General features: G+C 51.6%; 1 protein-coding gene across 2 annotated transcripts; it reads right to left on the bottom strand.

The window, feature by feature from the left end:
- Positions 1–383: 383 nt before the first annotated feature.
- Positions 384–26909, bottom strand: RALB (RAS like proto-oncogene B). Of its 2 annotated transcripts, none has more exons than XM_056534981.1 (5): positions 26773–26909; positions 11459–11632; positions 6499–6707; positions 4503–4680; positions 384–2392 (listed from the first exon to the last, which is right to left on the bottom strand). In XM_056534981.1, the coding sequence occupies exons 2-5, from the start codon at positions 11570–11572 to the stop codon at positions 2273–2275; spliced, it is 621 nt and encodes a 206-aa protein (XP_056390956.1). In that variant the 5' UTR covers positions 11573–11632; positions 26773–26909; the 3' UTR covers positions 384–2272. The 2 variants fall into 2 exon arrangements, with proteins under 2 accessions (XP_056390956.1, XP_056390957.1); XM_056534982.1 differs by lacking the exon at positions 26773–26909 and adding an exon at positions 17987–18202.

The raw sequence follows: 26909 nt of genomic DNA, 5'->3' as shown, positions 1-26909 counted from the left end.
ATTTTTTTTGTAAATCAACTGGTGCCAGAAAGTAAAACAGATTGGTAAATTACTTCTATTTAAAAATATTTACCCTTTCAGTACTTGTTAGCAGCTGTATGCTACAGAGGAAATTCTTTTCTTTTTGAACTTCTTTTCTGTCTCGTCCACAGTGCTCTCTGCTGACACCTGATGCCCGTATCAGGAAATGTCCAGAGCAGGAGAAAATTCCCATAGCAAACCTATGCTGCTCTGCACAGTTCCCGGTACGGACATCAGGTGTCAGCAGAGAGCAATGTGGACAAGACAAAAAAAAAAAAGAAATTCAAAAAGAAAAGAATTTCCTCTGTAGCATACAGCTGCTAATAAGTACTGGAAGGGTAAAGATTTTGTAATAGAAGTAATTTACCAATCTGTTTTACTTTCTGGCACCAGTTTATAAAAAAAAAAAATAATAATAATTTTCCTACAGGGTACCCCTTTAATAACACATTTGACTTCTACAATGCCAACAGTAAAGCTTCTCCCGGGGGAGGAGCGGACATCTCTGTCTCTCCTCGCACGTCCGTGAGTGAAAAATGTTTTTTATTCATTGCAAAATTTTAGTGGCTTTTGTAAAGTGCAGAGAGAATTGCACCAAGAGGAAATTTGGCAACTGAACCAAAGAAACAACAAAAAACAAAAAAACAACAAGTACAACTTAATGCTGCATGTATAAAGAGTGACGCGTTACCGGGGTGCAGAGGAAGCGGTCATTGGTACGTAGGTGACCGTAATTTTGTTGCGGCGGAAGTGTACACGTTGAAACGTCCGGCAGCACCGCAGCCCGCTACTAAAGCGAGACGTCTACGGAACAGCTGGAAGTCCCCTACCCTGCCGGGAGTGTAGGGTATAACACGTAAAATATGCTCCGGATGCGCCAATGACTGCCCCTAAAGCAGTGTTTTCCAACCAGGGTGCCTCCAGCTGTTGCAAAACCATAACTCCCAGCACGCCCGGACAGCCGTTGGCTGTCCGGGCATGCTGGGAGTTTTAGTTTTGCAACAGCTGAAGGCACCCTAGTTGGGAAACACAAACCTTTTGCTGTCCGGGCATGCTGGGAGTTTTAGTTTTGCAACAGCTGAAGGCACCCTAGTTGAGAAACAAAAACCTTTTGCTGTCCAGGCATGCTGAGAGTTTTAGTTTTGCAACAGCTGAAGGCACCCTAGTTGGGAAACAAAAACCCTTTGCTGTCCAGGCATGCTGGGAGTTTTAGTTTTGCAACAGCTGAAGGCACCCTAGTTGGGAAACACAAGCCTTTTGCTGTCCGGGCATGCTGGGAGTTTTAGTTTTGCAACAGCTGAAGGCACCCTAATTGGGAAACACAAACTTTTTGCTGTCCGGGCATGCTGGGAGTTGTAGTTTTGCAACAGCTGGAGGCACATTGGTTGGGAAACACTGCCCTAGAGTAAGCTCCAAGCTGCACCTACGTGTCCTGCATGTCTTCTCATAGGAGCAATCCACTGCTTTCAGCAGACACACAGGGATCTGCTAGTCTGCAATAAACTGCAAGGGCATGCGCAGTTTACTTTCCAACATCGCGCGCGCGAGCTCGGCCTAGTTTAGCAAGCAAGGGAGCGACTGCAATGTCTGAGTAGACTACACACACGCGCAGTTTACTACAGACTTGCAGATCCCTGTGTCCCGACTTGCTGCTACGAGCAGACACGCAGGGCACACGGCACGGCAGGGAGCTGACGCATCCAAACCATAAAAATACGCTGCGGATGAGCTACGCGTGTCCCTACTCCTGCCGCAACAAATTCATAGTTACACATTAACAGCCAATGAAGGATAGGAGTGATCGTACGCGCTCTGCGGTCTCATGGTGGGGTAAATACTGACCTTGTAATTCCCCCGTTCTCAGATATGGACAGGGATGTGGCACTAATCACGTGGCGCCGGAGCATTCGCACACTCCGCAGTTTTCTGTTAAAATCACCGGCCGCTATAAAAAATGTTTTCTTTTAGTATAATGTTTACTTTCTGATGTGATACAAAAAAAAAAAAATATTTGTTCTCTTTTGGCAAAAAATAAAAAAAAAATAAAAAAATTTTATAGGAAGAGAAAGTAAAACCCCAGAGTTTTATATGGTGGAGATGAGACCGGCGCCGGCCTCGCCGCATAGTCTTTAGAGCGCTAAATGAATTACATACTAAAATGTCGCATTAGAAAAAAAAATAATAAATCAGAGATTGGGGGTTAGAGCAGCCCTTCACAGGTGGTGTCCTCAGCGCGTGGCGGCGGCGGCGGTCACAGTAGACAACATCGTTGTTTGAAGCTCTTCTTGCTTTTGCCGCTTTTCTTCCCGTTCTTGTCTTTGTTCTCGGACATTTTCTTAGCTCGGATTTCTCTCATGAGGTCGAAAAACACCTAAAAAAATAAAAATAAATTTTAAAAAAAGGCCCCGGTCTTAACAAAAGCTGTGAGGGGGTGGAGTCTATAACGCCTGCGTGCTATAAGCTCCTCCCACAATGAACTAGACTTCCCAGCATGCCTTGCTAATAGTGAGGTCACTGCTTATTTATACAATCCAGTATTATTCCCAACCTGGGTGCCCCCAGGTGTTGCCAATGACTGTCAGGGAATGCTGGGAGTTGTAGTTTTGCAACAGAAAACGGCACACTAGTTGGGAAACACAAACCTTTTGCTGTCCAGGCATGCAGGGAGTTGTAGTTTTGCAACAGCTGGAGGCACACTGGTTGAGAATCAGCGATCATCTAAAGCAGTGTTTCCCAACCAGGGTTCCTCCAGCTGTTGCAAAACCATAACTCCCAGCATGCCCGGACAGCCGTTGGCTGTCCGGGCATGCTGGGAGTTATAGTTTTGCAACAGCTGAAGGCACATGGGTTGGGAAACACAAACCTTTTGCTGTTTTAGTTTTGCAACAACTGGAGGCACACTGGTTGGAAAACATTGCCAAGCAGTGGTTTTCCAGTTGTTGCAAATCCTCCTGATAGGAATTTTGCAACATCTGTAATGCAACACAGTGCATAATGGGAGTTGTAGTTTTGCAATAGCCCCAGGTCGGGAGAAAACGGATATACCCAGTGCTATACTGCCACGCACTCACGTTGTAAACCCCTTGAAGGAATACTGTAGTTGAAAATAACTTATGGGATCTTTAAGTTATAGATTGCGGGGGGTCCGACTGCTGCGACCCCCCCCCGTGATATCCTGTGCGGGGTTCTGGCAGTCCACAGAAAGGGGGCGTGTCTGTCCCCGCATGACACGTTTGCCTACACCCCCCTTCCCCATGTATCCCATAGGGCGTTATGCGTGGGACAGAACGCTCCGATCCTGCAGTCTGCCGGGGCCTCGTACAGGAGATCGATGGGGTTCCCAGTGGTCGGGTCACAGCAACCTCCCCCCCCGATCTACAACTTATCCCCTATGAGAAGTTATTTTCCACAACAGTATTCCTTTAAAGTAGTACTCCGGTGCACACTTTTTTCATGTTATCCCGTTCGGGCTGCAAAATAAAAGAAAACGCACTCTCTCTTACCTGCCAACGAGCCCCCGGAGCTCCGGTACAGGTGTTCGGTCCCCGGGCTGTATTCTTCTTACTTCCTGTTAGCCCAACACGTCACACGGAGCTTCTGCCTATCACCAGCAGAGGCGGGACATCGCTGCGGCCAGTGATAGGCTGAAGCTCCGTGTGACGTGCCGGGCTAACAGGAAGTAAGAAGAATACAGCCCGGGGACCAAACACCTGTGCCGGAGCTCCGGGGGCTCGTTGGCAGGTAAGAGAGAGTGCGTTTTCTTTTATTTTGCAGCCCGGACGGGATAACATGAAAAAAGTGCGCGGTGGACTACTCCTTTAAGGAAAAAACCATTTTAGTCTTGAGGCCACAGGAGCTTTTATTTTTGCATTATCATTTTTTTTTCGGTACCACGTTTGCGGATAGATGTGATAAAATAAAAAGCCAGCAATTTTGGGCTTTTTTTTTTTTTTTTTTTTTTTTACATTCACCATACATGATCATTAACATTATATTTAATAGATCAGAAATTCCCGCACGCGGCAATACCAAATATGTTTATTTAATTTTTTTTGTACCCAATGAATATGGTAATTTTTTGTTATTTTTTTTTTGGGTGGGGACTTTTTATAGCAATCTTCTGGTTGCATATATTGATCAGTGTTTTGCATAGGCATATCAACAATCAGTGTTATCTGTGATCTACTTCTCTGGTCTGATAGAAGGCAGACTAGAAGAGAAGATCCCAGGAGATAAAGAGCAGGTGGAGTGCTGACAGCCAGCTTTACTCATCGGACCCCCCGCGATTGCACCGTGGGGATCTGATGAGTCTCTGTATGACCTCTGCATACTTCAGTTGCCGTGATCAGTATTGGAGAAATAAGATACAGTCCTGCACATGGCCTGATGACAGCAGAATGAGCTCCATAAAAGACAATATTGCTGCCGGGAAGGGTAGTCAGGGGTCTTGTCTCTACCAGTGGATGATGGGAGTCTCTCACCTTGTCTACGTTGGCTCTGGTTTTGGCGGAGGTCTCCACATACTGCACCCCCCATTCCTCTGCCTTGCTCCGGGCTATGTCCACGGCGACCTGCCTCCGGTCCTCGAGGTCAGACTTGTTCCCCACCACCAGGAGAGGGATCTTGTCTTCTTCTGCCTTCACACGCAGGATCTGCTCCCTGTAGACGAGAAGGTGTCAGATATTATGAACAATATGGGATACCGCACCTTATAATCATAGCGGAGCCTCACAAAGGAAGAAACAGCCCTGGACGGGTCATAATCTACACAAAATGTATAAAAAAATAATCTCCGAAATGAACAACTATCAGTTATGTACAAAAACCAAACCAGATAAAAGCCGGAGTCTGACTGGTCCTTATGGGCATCATTAAAGGGGATTGGTACATGATCGCTGGGACCCTCAGCCATAGTGAGGAGACGGCAGCCGGCCCCACTCACTTGAATACAGATGAGTGGCCACTCATTCTCACGATCAGTGATCCCCCCCATTGTCCCTCTCACCACCTGTCACAGCTTGTTACTTTATTCATTTATCTCTCATGATGCTACATGACACCAAACGTGGGGCGATCCCCGGCGCTGCAGGCTGCGGCACGTTCCGTACATGTATCGCCCTCCTGTCTCTTCTTGTCTCCACAAAGGAAACTACATTCCTCAATAGCAAAAGAACCATCAAAGTAGTCAACGCAGCTACAGGTAACCCCTGCCTGACCCATGCCTGACCCCTGTCTGACCCCTGTCTGACCCCCCCCCCCCCCCCCCCCGCAAAGGTCTATGAAACATCAGAACATCGTACAGTCAGGAATAATAGAGGTATTGATACATTGTCTATCAGCTAAATCTATCATTGCTGCAATAGTCAACATTCTAGTGGCTTCAATATACATCTGTCACCTATCATCATTAATAAACATACAAATATATATATATATATATATATATATATATATATATATATATATATATATATATATATATATCTACACACACACTATTAAATTATCTATTCACACAGTAAAATATGTATCCTGTATTATATCCCAGAGCTGCACTCACTATTCTGCTGGTGAGATCACTGTGTACATACATTACATTACTTATCCTGTACTGATCCTGAGTTATATCCTGTATTATATTCCAGAGCTGTACTCACTATTCTGCTGGTGAGGTCACTGTGTACATACATTACATTACTTATCCTGTACTGATCCTGAGTTATATCCTGTATTATATTCCAGAGCTGTACTCACTATTCTGCTGGTGAGGTCACTGTGTACATACATTACATTACTTATCCTGTACTGATCCTGAGTTATATCCTGTATTATACTCCAGAGCTGTGCTCACTATTCTGCTGGTGAGGTCACTGTGTACATACATTACTTATCCTGTACTGATCCCGAGTTATATCCTGTATTATACCCCAGAACTGTACTCACTATTCTGCTGGTGAGGTCACTGTGTACATACATTACATTACTTATCCTGTACTGATCCTGAGTTATATCCTGTATTATACTCCAGAACTGTACTCACTATTCTGCTGGTGAGGTCACTGTGTATATACATTACATTACTTATCCTGTACTGATCCTGAGTTATATCCTGTATTATACCCCAGAGCTGTACTCACTATTCTGCTGGTGAGGTCACTGTGTACATACATTACATTACTTATCCTGTACTGATCATATCCTGTATTATACTCCAGAGCTGTACTCACTATTCTGCTGGTGAGGTCACTGTGTACATACATTACATTACTTATCCTGTACTGATCCCGAGTTATATCCTGTATTATACTCCAGAGCTGTACTCACTATTCTGCTGGTGAGGTCACTGTGTACATACATTACATTACTTATCCTGTACTGATCCTGAGTTATATCCTGTATTATACTCCAGAGCTGTACTCACTATTCTGCTGGTGAGATCACTGTGTACATACATTACATTACTTATCCTGTACTGACCTGAACTCGCTGGTGGCGATGAATGACTCTTGTTCTGTGATAGAGAAGACCAGCAGGAAGCCCTCTCCGCTGCGGAAGTAGTTGTCCCGTATGGCAGCGTAGTCCTCCTGGCCGGCTGTGTCCAGTATGTCTATCTGCACCTCCTCCCCGTCCAGCACCACCTTCTTCCTGTAGCTGTCGGCCTTCGTGGGCTCGTAATCCTCTACAAACTGAGGCAAAGACAGAAAGCAGAGAGAGTCAGCCATGTCTATGAGGAGGAAATCTGTGGTATCGATCCCAGCGATCGCTTTATACCAGTGGTCTCAAACTGTGGGCCTCCAGATGTTCCAAAACTTCAATTCCCAGCATGCCGGGAGTTGAAGTTTTGCAAAAGGGAAGCCTTTATTTACCTTTCATGACCAGTGTGGATCCTCTGGAGGAGGCAGACAGGTGTTTGGCTTACAGGGAATGCTAGAAGTTGAAGTTGTGCAACATCTGGAGAGCCCCAGTTTGAGACCACTGCTTTATACTGAGCTCCTAATGGACGGCTTACATGGATCTTCATCCACCGCCTCAGTAATGGATTCATAACAGGTTTCAGTTCACTATTATTAGGATATCTGCTTACTGTCAGTGAACAGAACCTTCCAGGTGACATTATAAGATGCTGATGGCTTTGTTACAATATATAACCTATAGAGTAACACTAATATCCCCATATATATATATATAATTATTATTTTTTTTTTATAAACACAAGACACTTATTTATGGAGTCATTTTTGTAAAAAGGGTTTGTTACAATGTATCAGTGTTGGTTAGCGGTCAGCTTGGAGTCCAGAGCAGGAGAGTGACTTTTGCAGCTGTTAAAGGAATACTGTACTGGAATATGACTTATCCTTTGTATAGGGGATAAGTTATAGATTGTAGGGGTCCGACCGCTGGGACCCCCCCCCCCCCCACGATCTCTTGTACGGGGAGATCTCATCTCTATGGGATAAATGGAGGGGGGTGTCGGCCGCCGCGTCATGCAGCGACAGAACGCCCCTTTCCTGTGGACTGCTTTGACCTCGTACAGGAGATCGTGGGGGGGTCCCAGCAGTCGGACCCCTACAATCTGTAACTTATCCCCTAGCCTTCCGATAGGGGATAAGTTATATTCAACTACAGTATTTCTTTAACTACATCTGTTTCATACACAGGTGAAGAGCTTGTTACAATGTATCAATGTTCCTGAGATTTTTAACCCCTACCACACCATGATGTAGCTGATCATCACGGTCAGACACCAGCATTATATAGTTCATGAAGTTGAAAAAAAGAGCAGAGTCCATCAAGTTCAACCTATAACCCTAATGAGTCCCTACTGAGTTGATCCAGAGGAGGCAAAAAAAAAAAAAAAAAAAAACACAACACATATTAGAGGTAAAAATTCCTTCCCGACTCCAAATATGGCATCAGAATAAATCCCTGGATCAACCTTCTGTCCCTATAAATGTATTATACATAACCAGTAATGTTGTTATTAAAATGCAAAAATGCATCCAGACCCATTTTAAATTCTTTTACAGAGTTCCCCATGACACCTCCTCCGGCAGAGAATTCCACAGTCTCACTGCTCTTACAGTAAAGAACCCCCGTCTGTGCTGGTGTAGAAACCTTCTTTCCTCTAGACGTAGAGGACGCCCCCTTGTTATATATATACAGTCCTGGGTATAAATAGATCATGGAGAGATCTCTGTACTGTCCTGATATATTATATATATTATTAGATCTCCTCCTTGTTATATATACAGTCCTGGGTATAAATAGATCATGGAGAGATCTCTGTACTGTCCTGATATATTATATATATATTATTAGGTCACCTCCTTGTTATATATACAGTCCTGGGTATAAATAGATCATGGAGAGATCTCTGTACTGTCCTGATATATTATATATATATTATTAGGTCACCTCCTTGTTATATATACAGTCCTGGGTATAAATAGATCATGGAGAGATCTCTGTACTGTCCTGATATATTATATATATATTATTAGGTCACCTCCTTGTTAAATATACAGTCCTGGGTATAAAAAGATCATGGAGAGATCTCTGTACTGTCCTGATATATTATATATATTATTAGGTCACCCCCTTGTTATACATACAGTCCTGGGTATAAATAGATCATGGAGAGATCTCTGTACTGTCCTGATATATTATATATATTATTAGATCTCCTCCTTGTTATATATACAGTCCTGGGTATAAATAGATCATGGAGAGATCTCTGTACTGTCCTGATATATTATATATATATTATTAGGTCACCTCCTTGTTATATATACAGTCCTGGGTATAAAAAGAACATGGAGAGATCTCTGTACTGTCCTGATATATTATATATATTATTAGGTCACCTCCTTGTTATATATCCAGTCCTGAGTATAAATAGATCATGGAGAGATCTCTGTACTGTCCTGATATATTATATATATTATTAGGTCACCTCCTTGTTATATATACAGTCCTGGGTATAAAAAGATCATGGAGAGATCTCTGTACTGTCCTGATATATTATATATATTATTAGGTCACCCCCTTGTTATATATACAGTCCTGGGTATAAATAGATCATGGAGAGATCTCTGTACAGTCCTGATATACTATATATATTATTAGGTCACCTCCTTGTTATATATACAGTCCTGGGTATAAATAGATCATGGAGAGATCTCTGTACTGTCCTGATATATTATATATATTATTAGGTCACCCCCTTGTTATATATACAGTCCTGGGTATAAATAGATCATGGAGAGATCTCTGTACGGTCCTGATATATTATATATATTATTAGGTCAACTCCTTGTTATATATACAGTCCTGGGTATAAATAGATCATGGAGAGATCTCTGTACTGTCCTGATATATTATATATATTATTAGGTCACCCCCTTGTTATATATACAGTCCTGGGTATAAATAGATCATGGAGAGATCTCTGTACTGTCCTGATATATTATATATATTATTAGGTCACCTCCTTGTTATATATATACAGTCCTGGGTATAAATAGATCATGGAGAGATCTCTGTACTGTCCTGATATATTTATGCATAGTTGTATTCTCCTCCTCTGATCCCTTGTGATAATTTTCCTTGATCTCTCCTTCCCCAGTATATTCTCCACACCATTACATGAGAGAACCCCATACAGTTGGCCGTCACATCCTGGCCCCCATACAGTTGGCCGTCAGATCCTGGCCCCCATACAGTTGGCCGTCAGATCCTGGCCCCCATACAGTTGGCCGTCAGATCCTGGCCCCCATACAGTTGGCCGTCAGATCCTGGCCCCCATACAGTTGGCCGTCAGATCCTGGCCCCCATACAGTTGGCCGTCAGATCCTGGCCCCCATACAGTTGGCCGTCAGATCCTGGCCCCCATACAGTTGGCCGTCAGATCCTGGCCCCCATACAGTTGGCCGTCACATCCTGGCCCCCATACAGTTGGCCGTCACATCCTGGCCCCCATACAGTTGGCCGTCACATCCTGGCCCCCATACAGTTGGCCGTCACATCCTGGCCCCCATACAGTTGGCCGTCACATCCTGGCCCCCATACAGTTGGCCGTCACATCCTGGCCCCCATACAGTTGGCCGTCACATCCTGGCCCCCATACAGTTGGCCGTCACATCCTGGCCCCCATACAGTTGGCCGTCACATCCTGGCCCCCATACAGTTGGCCGTCACATCCTGGCCCCCATACAGTTGGCCGTCAGATCCTGGCCCCCATACAGTTGGCCGTCAGATCCTGGCCCCCATACAGTTGGCCGTCAGATCCTGGCCCCCATACAGTTGGCCGTCAGATCCTGGCCCCCATACAGTTGGCCGTCAGATCCTGGCCCCCATACAGTTGGCCGTCAGATCCTGGCCCCCATACAGTTGGCCGTCAGATCCTGGCCCCCATACAGTTGGCCGTCAGATCCTGGCCCCCATACAGTTGGCCGTCAGATCCTGGCCCCCATACAGTTGGCCGTCAGATCCTGGCCCCCATACAGTTGGCCGTCAGATCCTGGCCCCCATACAGTTGGCCGTCAGATCCTGGCCCCCATACAGTTGGCCGTCAGATCCTGGCCCCCATACAGTTGGCCGTCAGATCCTGGCCCCCATACAGTTGGCCGTCAGATCCTGGCCCCCATACAGTTGGCCGTCAGATCCTGGCCCCCATACAGTTGGCCGTCAGATCCTGGCCCCCATACAGTTGGCCGTCAGATCCTGGCCCCCATACAGTTGGACGTCACATCCTGGCCCCCATACAGTTGGACGTCAGATCCTGGCCCCCATACAGTTGGCCGTCACATCCTGGCCCCCATACAGTTGGCCGTCACATCCTGGCCCCCATACAGTTGGCCGTCAGATCCTGGCCCCCATACAGTTGGCCGTCAGATCCTGGCCCCCATACAGTTGGCCGTCAGATCCTGGCCCCCATACAGTTGGCCGTCAGATCCTGGCCCCCATACAGTTGGCCGTCAGATCCTGGCCCCCATACAGTTGGCCGTCAGATCCTGGCCCCCATACAGTTGGCCGTCAGATCCTGGCCCCCATACAGTTGGCCGTCAGATCCTGGCCCCCATACAGTTGGCCGTCAGATCCTGGCCCCCATTCAGTTGGCCCATACAGGGTGGTCTACCCTGATGACCAGGCCTCACTCCACGTCACCCAGATCACTGCATTTACCATCTCATGTGGATTCAGAGACTGATCCCCAGAAAACTGATTCCTGTATGTTATGCTATATCTGGGGTCGAATGTCGTATTCCATCCTGAGAGGGCCCCGGGCTCTAATAAAGGGGCATTCTGTGTATGAACAGTATGTGCACATCTCTCCCATCACCTTACACTGGACACTTTCCATTCTCCAGATGTTACACATCATCAGCCCCCACAGATATCAGATTAGGTCTGATCCCCTGTGACCCCCAGCACTCACCTCATCGTACATGAACTGTAGGGTCAGCGCAGACTTGCCCACTCCACCACTACCAACCATGATCACTTTGTGTAGGACCAGAGAACTTTGGGTTTTGTTCTTGTTGGCGGCCATCTTGGATGTTTCTGGCGGCTGCAGTCATGCACCAACTGGCGGCTTCTATAACCTCAGGAACTACAAGACAAAAAGAGAGACACCTCCTCAATTAGGATCCCAAGAGGGAGACCAAAAACCAAGACCTGGTCCAGACACTACAGTATGAGAAAGGCCATACTACTATACACAACAACTCCACCAGCAGAATAGTGAGCGCAGCTCTGGAGTATAATACAGGATATAACTCAGGATCAGTACAGGATAAGTAATGTAATGTATGTACACAGTGACCTCACCAGCAGAATAGTGAGTACAGCTCTGGAGTATAATACAGGATATAACTCAGGATCAGTACAGGATAAGTAATGTAATGTATGTACACAGTGACCTCACCAGCAGAATAGTGAGTACAGCTCTGGGGTATAATACAGGATATAACTCAGGATCAGTACAGGATAAGTAATGTGTGTACACAGTGACCTCACCAGCAGAATAGTGAGTACAGCTCTGGAGTATAATACAGGATATAACTCAGGATCAGTACAGGATAAGTAATGTATGTACACAGTGACCTCACCAGCAGAATAGTGAGTACAGCTCTGGAGTATAATACAAGATATAACTCAGGATCAGTACAGGATAAGTAATGTAATGTATGTACACAGTGACCTCACCAGCAGAATAGTGAGTACAGCTCTGATATATAATACAGGATATAAGTCAGGATCAGTACAGGATAAGTAAAGTAATGTATGTACACAGTGACCTCACCAGCAGAATAGTGAGTACAGCTCTGGGGTATAATACAGGATATAACTCAGGATCAGTACAGGATAAATAATGTAATGTATGTACACAGTGACCTCACCAGCAGAATAGTGAGTACAGCTCTGGAGTATAATACAGGATATAACTCAGGATCAGTACAGGATAAGTAATGTAATGTATGTACACAGTGACCTCACCAGCAGAATAGTGAGTACAGCTCTGGAGTATAATACAGGATATATCTCAGGATCAGTACAGGATAAGTAATGTAATGTATGTACACAGTGATCTCACCAGCAGAATAGTGAGTACAGCTCTGGAGTATAATACAGGATATAACTCAGGATCAGTACAGGATAAGTAATGTATGTACACAGTGATCTCACCAGCAGAATAGTGAGCTCTGGAGTATAGAGTAGACAGGTAGGTCACATGGTTCTGTACCCTCTGGGGCCCCTCTCTTGGTGCAGTATTTATGGAGGAGATCATTTTGTTTAGTGTTCAGACAATAGTAAATCCTACGGCTGGAGTGTGAGTCTGGACTCCTGTAAACACTGAATAAAACTTTCCATGTTTACTCCAGATCTGGTGCGGCAGATAATTTCGCGTCCTGACCGCGGCTTCTGCTCTGCGGCTCCTAAATACATTCAATGTTACAATGATTCAGATTTGTTTCCTATGAACGTCCCCGGAGAGAATCCCGACATCTCCTACAGGGAAACAAATCCTCCATCACTGCGGCCGAGGTCGGGAACTAAGAACTTGCTGATTTTTTGCCACCGACATCTATAGAAGTTATTTTCGGACAAACATATCGGAAAAATTTGCCAATTTCTGTCTGTAATCAGAGACCAACGAAAATCTGCACATTTTCTCATCGTCGCTTTACACTGCAGTTCTGCTTGATTTAAGGAGAGAGAATACGGACAACTCCCGCTAAGGCTGCATTCACACGGCCGTCTAGACCCGTCTCGTTCTTCTCTCGCAAAAAAAAAAAACGACAATAACTGGTGCAAGCGGTTGTTATCCATTTGGAACTGTTATTGTTCAGTAAATAACACCCCCCCCCCCACACACTTTTTTTTTTTTTGTTCTGAGCATGCTCAGAAGTAAAAACGGATCAAAAAACGGATTCAAACAGATGACATTAAAGGGGTACTCCGCCTCTAGATATCTGATTCCCTTTCCAAAGGATAGTGGATAAGATGTCTGATCGACTGGGGAACACTGACGTCTCGGCCACGCCCCCTCAATGCAAGTCTATGGGAGGGGGCGTGGCATATGCCACGCCCCCTCCCATAGATTTGCATTGAGGGGGCGTGGTGTGACATCAAAAGGATCCTGGCCATGACGTCACAACCTCTTGCCGCCTGCCCCCAGCGTTCGGAACAAAACATTCCGAACGCTGTGGCAGCGGAGTAACCCTTTAAAGGCTCATCCGTTTTCCATAGGCTTCAATGATAAATTTACTGCATCCTTTTTTCTTCCGTTTTTTTTTAACTTTTTTGACGGGAGAAAAAAAAAACTACTACATGCACCGTCTTTTCTCTCGTAAAAGAAAAAAACAAATTGAAACGGAGCGCAGACAGGTGCAAACGGATGTGAAAGGATTGTAAAAAAAAAATCCCATTGACATAAATAGGATTAATTTACAACCGTTTGTAATCCGTTTACAAGCTGCAACAACGGAAGCGAAACGGGGGGGGGGGGGGGAATCAGGGACAGAGGAAGTGTGAACGCACCCTAAGATGTTTCGTCTAATTTGAGTGGGAGGTAATTACAAATCCACTTCTACCAATTATAAGTAAACTGCTACACATAGGGCAATGGGAGGGGCTTGTATATGGGGAGTGGCCTGCATCCATGGGGAGGGGCTTGTATATGGAGAGTGGCCTGCATCCATGGGGAGGGGCTTCTATATGGAGAGTGGCCTGCATCCATGGGGAGGGGCTTGTATATGGAGAGTGGCCTGCATCCATGGGGAGGGGCTTGTATATGGAGAGTGGCCTGCATCCATGGGGAGGGGCTTGTATATGGGGAGCGGCCTGCATCAATGGGGAGGGGCTTGTATATGGGGAAGGGGTCTGCATCCATGGGGAGGGTCTTGTATATGGGGACGGGGTCTGCGTCCATGAGGAGCCTGCGTCAATTGGGAGGGGCTTGCATATGGGGTGGGGCCTGCATCCATGGGGAGGGGCTTGTATATGGGGACGGGGTCTGCGTCCATGAGGAGCCTGCGTCAATTGGGAGGGGCTAGTATATGGGGTGGGGCCTGCATTGATGGGGAGGGGCTTGTATATGGGGAAGGGGTCTGCTTCCATGAGGAGCCTGCGTCAATTGGGAGGGGCTTGTATATGGGGTGGGGCCTGCATCGATGGGGAGGGGCTTGCATATGGGGTGGGGCCTGCATCGATGGGGAGGGGCTTGTATATGGGGAAGGGGTCTGCTTCCATGAGGAGCCTGCGCCAATTGGGAGGGGCTTGTATATGGGGTGGGGCCTGCATCGACAGGGAGGGGCCTGCGTCCATGGGGAGGGGCCTGTAGAGCAGCTGTAGAATCCCTCAAAAATACATTTTTCAAGTGTCTTTATTTTTCTGCTGTGAACAATTCTATTACGCTCTTTCTCCCGTTTTATAATAGGTTATAGCTAACGATAACAATATGACATCCATAACAAGTGACAGTGCGGGGTATAGACGAACCACAACCCATCAATGATCTCCTATAGAAGATTTAGTGGTTACGGAACTTCTGACATGTGAACTAAGCAGCAGAATTCCCACTGAGTGAATAAGAGGCTGCTGCAAGTGGAATCTCTGCAGTGTGAACGGGGTCTTATAACGTTCCAGCAGTGATATAAACAGAACACTGTCCCTTTAAATCCTACAGGAGGGCTCCGGCTTCCTGTCATTGTTCGCCTTCATGGATATAGTGTAAACTTCCCTTCCCAACATCCGGCCTGATGAGAACTCCGGACCATCACCCCCAGCACTGACATGTGACCTCCCAATCCTATAACAGGGACCCAACACACTGGGGTCTCCCAGCCGACATCTATAACGGATATATAGGGAACAGAACAAACTGCAGGAGGCGGCTTATAGGAGAGAATGGGGAATATGGGACAGAAAATGAGCAGGACCAGGACAGACACAGATAAGAAGTCACAGCAGTGTCCTATATAAATGACATGTGAGCTGTAATGTGTGTACACCAGCAGAATAGTGAGTGCAGCTCAGGAGTATAATACAGGATATAACTCAGGATCAGTACAGGATAAGTAATGTAATGTATGAACACAGTGACCTCACCAGCAGAATAGTAAGTACAGCTCTGGGATATAATACAGGGTATAACTAAGGATCAGTACAGGATAAGTAATGTAATGTATGTACACAGTGACCTCACCAGCAGAATAGTGAGTACAGCTCCGGGGTATAATACAGGATATAACTCAGGATCAGTACAGGATAAGTAATGTAATGTATGTACACAGTGATCTCACCAGCAGAATAGTGAGTACAGCTCTGGAGTATAATACAGGATATAACTCAGGATCAGTACAGGATAAGTAATGTAATGTATGTACACAGTGACCTCACCAGCAGAATAGTGAGTGCAGCTCTGGAGTATAATACAGGATATAACTCAGGATCAGTACAGGATAAGTAATGTAATGTATGTACACAGTGACCTCACCAGCAGAATAGTGAGTACAGCTCTGGAGTATAATACAGAATATAACTCAGGATCAGTACATGATAAGTAATGTAATGTATGTACACAGTGACCTCACCAGCAGAATAGTGAGTACAGCTCTGGAGTATAATACAGGATATAACTCAGGATCAGTACAGGATAAGTAATATAATGTATATACACAGTGACCTCACCAGCAGAATAGTGAGTACAGCTCTGGAGTATGATACAGGATATAACTCAGGATCAGTACAGGATAAGTAATATAATGTATGTATACAGTGACCTCACCAGCAGAATAGTGAGTACAGCACTGGGGTATAATACAGGATATAACTCAGGATCAGTACAGGATCAGTAATGTAATGTATGTACACAGTGACCTCACCAGCAGAATAGTGAGTACAGCTCTGGAGTATAATACAGGATATAACTCAGGATCAGTACAGGATAAGTAATGTAATGTATGTACACAGTGACCTCACCAGCAGAATAGTGAGTACAGCTCCGGGGTATAATACAGGATATAACTCAGGATTAGTCATTGATTTATAAATGTTTAGTGGCAGCTCATCCTTCTTGTACCGTCTATTATACATCAACAACCTAACAAGTGCAGCAGAGCCTGGAGTGTTGTAAGATGTTTAGTCCTATAGTGTAAGGATCAGGGTCCCTCCAGGTTTTTAGTCGGTCGTATACATGGTATAAGATCTGTTACTCTTAGCTCCTCTATAATTGAAGCCATTTCTGTACATTACAATATAATATGGTAAATGTACCGTATCCTGCGTATATTTCATGCTGCAGAATTTGAAGCTGCAGATTTTAATGTAAACTAAATGGACTTAACACAGCATCAAATCTGCACATGATATTGTACATGTGAATAGACCGTGAAAGGATAAAATATAAAATGTAATTTATCTTCAGTGCGGGACGGCAGTCTGGACTTCTGCTAAAAAATAAAAGAAAAAGCAGAAGCGGCGGGATGTAGTCACCTTCCCCATAAGTCACTAAGGAAAATAAACACGTTGGGCGACAGCGTGGTCGGGATTGCGAGATCATGGGACTTTTTTCAATAGAGTTAAAGGGGTATTCCGCTGCTCAGCGTTTAAAACAAACAGTTCCGAACGCTGGAGCCGGGAGCTCGTGGCCTCATAGCTCCGCCCCCTCATGATGTCACGCCCCACCCCCTCAATGCAAGTCTATGGAAGGGGGCGTGACAGCCGTCACGCCCCCTCCCATAGACTTGCATTGAGGGAGTGGGGCGTGACGGGGCATGGCTATGACGTCATGAGCTCCCGACTCCAGTGTTCGGAACTGTTTGTTTTAAACGCTGAGCAGCGGAATACCCCTTTAACTCTTTATGGAACAAACAGATATATTGTAGCTACAAGTCATCAGCAAAGTGTGAGAGTTTCACGATGCAGCTGCATAAGGCGACAGATCCAATATGTATCCAATCCAATATGTATCCAATCCAATATGTATCACCCAAATGTTACCCAAGTCTATGGGCCAACAATAACCGGACCAGACACCAGGACGTCAACAGGGACCGAGGTCCTGCAAGACCAGATAAAGGACTCATTGTAGTTACTATCACAGCTTCACTGGATACTATGTACTGCCCAGCTGGTAAGTGTAGTGCGCCAAAGACCTGGACAAGACACGACAATGAGAATGCATGAAACTACAGAAGGGTCCTATGAATCAGATACTAATACAGCAGATATAACCCCCGACAGCGCCCTACACAGAAGACACAGCCCTGGCAGTGCCCTAAACAGTGGACGCGTCTCCAGCAGCCCCCCATACAGAATAAGGGGCCCATCTGTACCCCATACAGCAGATATTAAGACCCCTCAATACAACCTGTGTTTTATCCCAAACTTAAACCCAAATTGAGTAAAAACCCTCCCCCTTAAATAGAGATACTGTCCCCCCCGGAGAGAAGCGCCTTACCCTACAGAACTCTCGGTGCGGCGGATCTCATTGATACAGGAGCCGGAGATTGTTGTAAGAAGCGTCTATTCCTGGCACGAGGCCACAGCAAGAAACAAGGATTTCTCTGGATATAATCGGCTGGAAATATAAACCAAGAGGTTTTCTGGACGTCACTGAGTCTGTAGGACGGGAGAGAGGAGTCCCAGCTGTGGTAGTGGGGTCAGGGAGGGATCCGTGCCGGCGAGTGACAGGGAGAGGAATGATGATCATACGTGACGCAGGAAGCTCAGCCCTACAAACAACAGAACCGAAGTGTATTGAGCCCCGCACAGCCAGCGCCTCCACATCATCCAACATGGCTGCCAAGACGGGAACGCTTCTTATAATAATCCTCATCAAGGAACATCAAGAAGACTCAGGGTTCAGATGAATAGAAACTGGGGCCTGGAAAGAGACAGCATCACTCCCCACAATATGGCATCACCACCCCCCCTCTCCCTTAATATAGCATCACTGACCCCCCCCATTAAAATGGCATCACTGACCCCCCCCATTAAAATGGCATCACTGACCCCCCCCAATATGGCATCACTAACCCCCCAATATGGCATCACTAACCCCCCAATATGGCATCACTAACCCCCCAATATGGCATCACTAACCCCCCAATATGGCATCACTAACCCCCCCCCAATATGGCATCACTAACCCCCCCCAATATGGCATCACTAACCCCCCCCAATATGGCATCACTAACCCCCCCCAATATGGCATCACAAACCCCCCCAATATGGCATCACAAACCCCCCCAATATGGCATCACTAACCCCCCCAATATGGCATCACTAACCCCCCCAATATGGCATCACTAACCCCCCCAATATGGCATCACTAACCCCCCCAATATGGCATCACTAACCCCCCCAATATGGCATCACTAACCCCCCCAATATGGCATCACTGACCCCCTTTAAAATGACATCACTCCCCCAATATGGCATCACTCCCCCCCCCCATATGACATCACTCACCACCCCCCTCTCCCTTAATATGGCGTCACTGCCCATCTCATGGCCCATCGCTGGCTTGTATACAGATCGGATCTCGGACTAATTGGCGACACCTCATTTACTGCAGTTTCTATAAATGTCCTATAAGACGAATGAATCATAAAAGGGCAGATGACAATGTGACCGTCACCAATACAAGGAGTATAAGGCCGCTCACCCTACAATCTGTTGCTCCCTGTTATCAGCCATCAGACCTTCACTGTAGAGTCCACAAACAGGACAATAAATCCTCGGAGCCCCGGGGGCCGTGTCCTAATTATTTCACGTCTCGTGTGAAACTTTTATAAAGAGAATCTTCTCAAGACCCAGCGATGGCTCCTGGAGCAGAACAGACGTCACTAGAGAGAACTGTGACCTACAGCAGATGGGAGGGGACGTCATTTTACTAGGAGACCCCAGATACTCACATAGTCCTAGGATTTGGGCCTGGACTAACCCACGGCTGACGGGGAGCAGGTCATCCATATAACCCGTACACACGGCCACCACCAGCTATAAGGGACGGACGACCTGTCCAGACTCACCAGCTCCACTGCGCTTCAGAATGACCATGTGACTAGGACGGCGACCCCAGCCCCTCCCCGTAGGGCCGTACTCACGCGCTGCACTTTATTTGGGTGCTTCCTTTGTGGTGGTGCAAAACACACAGTATCTGCTAGGGATCGACCAATATCGATTTTTTAAGGACAATACCGATAATCTGTCACATTTCAGGCCAATGGCTGATAACTTATACAGGAATATCGGTAAAGTTATGTCCAAAATAGTGATTATCGGACAATAATATCGGCCAAACCGATAATTGGTCGATCCCTAGAATCTGCTGCACTGCATTATTCTGCACAGAACAGCGCAATTCTCCCCCGTATGACTCCAGCCTCATATTCCTGCTGTTAGATCCGACCACAATCCACATCCGACGCTTCCACAAACCCAGAAGAGTCCGGGCCGGAATATAAGGCTCAGCCACTGGTTACAGCAGAATAACACGTGACGTGTGAACACAGCCCTAAGGGTGGGAAAGACCATCGCTGGGGGGGGGGGGCACAAGTCTGATAAAACCAGATTCACTTCTCACCCACTGAACAATCTGATCACATATGAGGCCTAAAAATAAACTACAAATACTGAAGCAGCTGAGCGACACTTCTATAAACCTCTGTTCACATCCGACTGCTAAACAACAGCAGTGATCCCAGACCTGTGTCACTGGAAACTACAACTCCCATCATGTATAGAGGCCAGAGGGAGGAGGAGGACAAGTATAGAGGCCAGAGGGAGGAGGAGGACAAGTATAGTGGCCAGAGGGAGGAGGAGGACAAGTATAGAGGCCAGAGGGAGGAGGAGGACAAGTATAGAGGCCAGAGGGAGGAGGAGGACAAGTATAGTGGCCAGAGGGAGGAGGAGGACAAGTATAGAGGCCAGAGGGAGGAGGAGGACAAGTATAGTGGCCAGAGGGAGGAGGAGGACAGTATAGAGGCCATAGGGATGGAGGACAAGTATAGAGGCCAGAGGGAGGAGGAGGACAAGTATAGTGGCCAGAGGGACGGAGGAGGACAGTATAGAGGCCATAGGGATGGAGGACAGTATAGAGGCCATAGGGATGGAGGACAAGTATAGAGGCCAGAGGGAGGAGGAGGACAAGTATAGAGGCCAGAGGGAGGAGGAGGACAGTATAGAGGCCAGAGGGATGGAGGAGGACAAGTATAGTGGCCAGAGGGAGGAGGAGGACAGTATAGAGGCCAGAGGGAGGAGGAGGACAGTATAGAGGCCACAGAGGGTGGCAGTATGGAGGCCACAGAGGGGGGGGCAGTATAAATGTGGGGCAGTATAGAGGCCAGGAGACCTGATGGGGGGGGGGGGTTTGTACATTTGCAAAAGCCGGAGAGCCACAGATTGGGGAACAACCACCTATGGGGTCACATGTAGAATAGAAGAGCCCCCCGCACTGACATATCCTACAGGAGCTGCAACTGAACAAGACACAAATAAAGGCCCAAAATATGAGGGGGACAAAAAAGTATACACACAAATATACACACAAATATACACACAAATATACACACAAATATACACACAAATATACACCCGCCACATACCGAGAGCAGACGCCGGGCTGACGTATCTCCCCAGGAATAAGTGAGGGAGGCGGCAGGGAGTGCCTCCATATTATTATTAATACCTTATCTTTATTTAGCATCTGTATCGCTGTGTGGGCGGATCCTGGCTCAGCGCTGACATTACAACCATTCAGCAGTCCTATGTAAATCATTCTTATTTATCGTCACGTAAAACATTCTCTAACTTTCTAATCTACTTTACATTCACTACATTTTACTTCTGCAGCCTTCTTCAAGATCTCTGCCGGCTGTCAGTGAAGGAGGCGCATTATTGGTGATATCCAGAGGCGGCACAAACCTTTTTCCTGTGCTGAGAGTTTGCATCAATGTATCAGTTATGGTTTAAGCTTTTGTCCAATATGTAAAGCACAGGAATGTATTCTGCTTAGATCAGCAACCTGTGGCTCCCCTGCACTACAACTCTCAGCATGGCCATACTTCTGATATCAGCTGGGGCCCCATGGGCTGGATCAGCCTGCGATCTCTGCGGTGATGTATCAGCTGGTAGAACAGTCACCGACACAGCCGCCGGCCACTCCATGAGTCACTCAGCCGTGTGACTGCCCTTCATGAGTCCTCCAAGACGAAGGAAAGAACAGCGCCGGGGCGAGGAGGCGCAGAGGATTGGGGTGAACCTCGAAATGGACCTGACACCGGAGCAGAGGAACCGAAGCTGCAGCTACATCTCAGGACATGGACTCTGTATCCACTGAGACGCCACGACGCGGGCCGACGCCACAACGCACGCCAATGCCACAATGCACGCCGACGCCACAACGCACGCCAACGCCACAACGCACGCCGACGCCACAACGCACGCCGACGCCACAACGCACGCCGACGCCACAACGCCACAACGCCACAACGCCACAACACACGTCAACGCCACAACGCCACAACACACGTCAACGCCACAACGCACGCCAGCACCACAACGCCACAACACACGTCAACGCCACAACGCACGTCAACGCCACAACGCACGCCGACGCCACAACACACGTCAACGCCACAACGCGGGCCGACGCCACAATGCACGCCACTCCAACTGTTTTCTCTCCATGAAGCTGCAGAACATTGTGCATCGCAACATTTTATTCATGATCCGATCTCCAAATTGAAAGCTGCTTGAGAAGTCATTTACATATTTTAGATGTGCAAACAAATAAAAAGGGCAAAAAGTATGTGAACCCCATGTTATAGCCCCAAAGGAGCTTAGAGCTCCACATACAGTCCTGCAGTGTCTATAGACAAGGGTTTCCTAACCAAAGTGCCTCCAGGTGTTGCAAAACTACAATTCCCAGCATGCCCGGACAGCTAAATAGTTTTGCAGCAGTTGGAGGCCTCTAGTTGGGAAACATTGGCGTAAATGATCATGTGACCATCCGTACGGCCTTTGTGGACTGAGGTCTCCATGGCTGAGCAGCTAACACTGAGGTCACCGCGCTCAATGCCAGGCGGCAGCCTTAGGAGTGTAAAGCCACCAGCAGCTAAGGAGACAAGATTTCTGGGGGAGTCAACATCTGGGGGGGGGGGTCAACATCTGGTGGGGGGGGGGGGGGAGTCAACATCTGGTGGGGGGGAAGAGTCAACATCTGGTGGGGGGGAAGAGTCAACATCTGGTGGGGGGGAAGAGTCAACATCTGGTGGGGGGGAAGAGTCAACATCTGGTGGGGGGGGGGGGGGGGAGTCAACATCTGGTGGGGGGGGGGGGGGGAGTCAACATCTGGTGGGGGGGGGGGGGAGTCAACATCTGGTGGGGGGGGGGGGGGAAGAGTCAACATCTGGTGGGGGGGGGTCAACATCTGGTGGTCTACAGGAAGGATCTGGGAGAAGCCAAGAGGAAACTGAGTGAGGGGGGACGCTGGGAGGACAGTGTGGAGGCCGGGGAGGGGGGAGGACAGTGTGGAGGCCGGGGAGGGGGGGGGGGAACAGGACAGTGCGGAGGCCGGGGGGGGGGGGGGGGGGGGAACAGGACAGTGCGGAGGCCGGGGGGGACAGTGCGGAGGCCGGGGGGGGGGGGGGGGGACAGTGCGGAGGCCGGGGGGGGGGGGGGGGACAGTGCGGAGGCCGGGGGGGGGGGGGGGGACAGTGCGGAGGCCGGGGGGGAGGACATTACGGAGGCCGGGGGGGGTGGGGGGAACCGGACAGTGCGGAGGCCGGGGGGGGGGGGGGGGGAACAGGACAGTGCGGAGGCCGGGGGGGGGGGGGGAAACAGGACAGTGCGGAGGCCGGGGGGGGACAGTGCGGAGGCGGGGGGGGGGGGGTGGACAGTGCGGAGGCCGGGGGGGAGGACAGTGCGGAGGCCGGGGGGGGAGGACAGTGCGGAGGCCGGGGGGGGGGGGAGGGGACAGTGCGGAGGCCGGGGGGGGGGGGAGGACAGTGCGGAGGCCGGGGGGGGGGGGGAGGGACAGTGCGGAGGCCGGGGGGGGCAGTGCGGAGGCCGGGGGGGGGGGGGGAGGACAGTGCGGAGGCCGGGGGGGGGGGGGGGGGAGGACAGTGCGGAGGCCGGGGGGGGGGGGGGGAGGACAGTGCGGAGGCCGGGGGGGGGGGGGGGGGGAGGACAGTGCGGAGGCCGGGGGGGGGGGGGGGAGGACAGTGCGGAGGCAGGGGGGGGGGGGGGTAGGACAGTGCGGAGGCCGGGGGGGGGGGGGGGAGGACAGTGCGGAGGCCGGGGGGGGGGAGGATAGTGCGGAGGCCGGGGGGGGGGAGGACAGTGCGGAGGCCGGGGGGGGGGGGGGAGGACAGTGCGGGGGGGGGGGGGGGGAGGACAGTGCGGAGGCCGGGGGGGGGGGGGGGGGGGAGGACAGTGCGGAGGCGGGGGGGGGGGGGGGGGAGGACAGTGCGGAGGCCGGGGGGGGGGGGGGGGAGGACAGTGCGGAGGTCGGGGGGGGGGGGGGGGGGGGGGAGGACAGTGCGGAGGCCGGGGGGGGGGGGGGGGGAGGACAGTGCGGAGGCCGGGGGGGGGGGGGGGAGGACAGTGCGGAGGCCGGGGGGGAGGACAGTGCGGAGGCCGGGGGGGGGAGGACAGTGCGGAGGCCGGGGGGGGGAGGACAGTGCGGAGGCCGGGGGGGGAGGACAGTGCGGAGGCCGGGGGGGGAGGACAGTGCGGAGGCCGGGGGGGGGAGGACAGTGCGGAGGCCGGGGGGGGGGGGGGGGGACAGGACAGTGTGGAGGCCGGGGAGGGGGGGGGGGGGGACAGGACAGCGCCGAGGGGGGGGACAGGACAGGACAGTGCCGAGGGGGGGGGGGGGGACAGTGCGGAGGCGGGGGGGGGGGGGGGGGGACAGTGCGGAGGCCGGGGGGGGGGGAGGACAGTGCGGAGGCCGGGGGGGGAGGACAGTGCGGAGGCGGGGGGGGGAGGACAGTGCGGAGGCCGGGGGGGGAGGACAGTGCGGAGGCCGGGGAGAGGGGACAGTGCGGAGGCCGGGGGGGAGGACAGTGCGGAGGGCCGGGGGGGGAGGACAGTGCGGAGGCCGGGGGGGGGGGGGAGGACAGTGCGGAGGCCGGGGGGGGGGCGGAGGACAGTGCGGAGGCCGGGGGGGGGCGGAGGACAGTGCGGAGGCGGGGGGGGGGGGAGGACAGTGCGGAGGCCGGGGGGGGGGGGGGAGGACAGTGCGGAGGCCGGGGGGGGGGGGGGGGGAGGACAGTGCGGAGGCCGGGGGGGGGGGGGGGGGGAGGACAGTGCGGAGGCGGGGGGGGGGGGGGGGAGGACAGTGCGGAGGCCGGGGGGGGGGGGGGAGGACAGTGCGGAGGCCGGGGGGGGGGGGGGAGGACAGTGCGGAGGCCGGGGGGGGGGGGGAGGACAGTGCGGAGGCCGGGGGGGGGGGGGGGGAGGACAGTGCGGAGGCGGGGGGGGGGGGGGGGAGGACAGTGCGGAGGCCGGGGGGGGGGGGAGGACAGTGCGGAGGCCGGGGGGGGGGGGGGAGGACAGTGCGGAGGCCGGGGGGGGGGGGGGAGGACAGTGCGGAGGCCGGGGGGGGGGGGAGGATAGTGCGGAGGCCGGGGGGGGGGAGGATAGTGCGGAGGCCGGGGGGGAGGAGGACAGTGCGGAGGCCGGGGGGGGGGGGGGAGGACAGTGCGGAGGCCGGGGGGGGGGGGGGAGGACAGTGCGGAGGCCGGGGGGGGGGGGGGAGAGGACAGTGCGGAGGCCGGGGGGGGGGGGGGGTGAGGACAGTGCGGAGGCCGGGGGGGGGGGGGGGGGAGGACAGTGCGGAGGCCGGGGGGGAGGACAGTGCGGAGGCCGGGGGGGAGGACAGTGCGGAGGCCGGGGGGGGGAGGACAGTGCGGAGGCCGGGGGGGAGGACAGTGCGGAGGCCGGGGGGGAGGACAGTGCGGAGGCCGGGGGGGGGAGGACAGTGCGGAGGCCGGGGGGGGAGGACAGTGCGGAGGCCGGGGGGGGAGGACAGTGCGGAGGCCGGGGGGGGAGGACAGTGCGGAGGCCGGGGGGGGAGGACAGTGCGGAGGCCGGGGGGGGGGGGGGGGGACAGGACAGTGTGGAGGCCGGGGAGGGGGGGGGGGGGGACAGGACAGTGTGGAGGCCGGGGAGGGGGGGGGGGGGGACAGGACAGCGCCGAGGGGGGGGACAGGACAGGACAGTGCCGAGGGGGGGGGGGGGGGGACAGTGCGGAGGCCGGGGGGGGGGGGGGGACAGTGCGGAGGCCGGGGGGGGAGGACAGTGCGGAGGCCGGGGGGGGAGGACAGTGCGGAGGCCGGGGGGGGAGGACAGTGCGGAGGCCGGGGGGGGAGGACAGTGCGGAGGCCGGGGAGGGGGGACAGTGCGGAGGCCGGGGAGGGAGGACAGTGCGGAGGCCGGGGAGGGAGGAAAGTGCGGAGGCCGGGGAGAGGGGACAGTGCGGAGGCCGGGGAGAGGGGACAGTGTGGAGGCCGGGGAGGGGGGACAGTGTGGAGGCCGGGGAGGGGGGACAGTGTGGAGGCCGGGGAGGGGGGACAGTGTGGAGGCCGGGGAGGGAGGGCAGTGTGGAGGCCGGGGAGGGAGGGCAGTGTGGAGGCCGGGGAGGGAGGGCAGTGTGGAGGCCGGGGAGGGAGGGCAGTGTGGAGGCCGGGGAGGGAGGGCAGTGTGGAGGCCGGGGAGGGAGGGCAGTGTGGAGGCCGGGGAGGGAGGTCAGTATGGAGGCCGGGGAGGGAGGGCAGTATGGAGGCCGGGGAGGGAGGTCAGTGTGGAGGCCGGGGAGATGGGTCAGTGTGGAGGCCGGGGAGGGGGGACAGTGTGGAGGCCGGGGAGGGAGGGCAGTGTGGAGGCCGGGGAGGGAGGTCAGTGTGGAGGCCGGGGAGGGAGGTCAGTATGGAGGCCGGGGAGGGAGGTCAGTGTGGAGGCCGGGGAGGGAGGGCAGTGTGGAGGCCGGGGAGGGAGGTCAGTATGGAGGCCGGGGAGGGAGGTTAGTGTGGAGGCCGGGGAGGGAGGGCAGTGTGGAGGCCGGGGAGGGAGGTCAGTATGGAGGCCGGGGAGGGGGGACAGTGTGGAGGCCGGGGAGGGAGGTCAGTATGGAGGCCGGGGAGGGAGGGCAGTATGGAGGCCGGGGAGATGGGTCAGTGTGGAGGCCGGGGAGGGAGGTCAGTATGGAGGCTATAGTAGTCATGTCTGTCTCCTCACCTCCGGTGTCTCCTCTCCGCCGCTCCCGGCTCGGTCTCCTGTTCTCCGGGTGCGGCTCCGCTTCCTGCAGCCGCTACAGTTTCCCGGCTGGGACAATTTTCCACAAGTCGAAGCTACGGGACGGCAGAAGGGACAAA

Source organism: Hyla sarda, chromosome 8 (genome assembly GCF_029499605.1).
Source record: "Hyla sarda isolate aHylSar1 chromosome 8, aHylSar1.hap1, whole genome shotgun sequence".
Lineage (NCBI taxonomy): Eukaryota > Metazoa > Chordata > Amphibia > Anura > Hylidae > Hyla > Hyla sarda.
The sequence above is the reverse complement of the archived record's forward strand: the minus strand, read 5'-3'. Positions and strand labels throughout refer to the sequence as shown.

What these genes read in the sequence shown, in the direction of transcription:
- RALB (XM_056534981.1), bottom strand. Translation starts at nt 11,572, where the DNA reads ATGGCCGCCAACAAGAACAAAACCCAAAGTTCTCTGGTCCTACACAAA. An exon ending in TACAGTTCATGTACGATGAG is followed by an intron (nt 6,708 to 11,458) that starts GTGAGTGCTGGG and finishes TCTTTGCCTCAG; the next exon opens with TTTGTAGAGGATTACGAGCC. An exon ending in ATCGCCACCAGCGAGTTCAG is followed by an intron (nt 4,681 to 6,498) that starts GTCAGTACAGGA and finishes TCTCGTCTACAG; the next exon opens with GGAGCAGATCCTGCGTGTGA.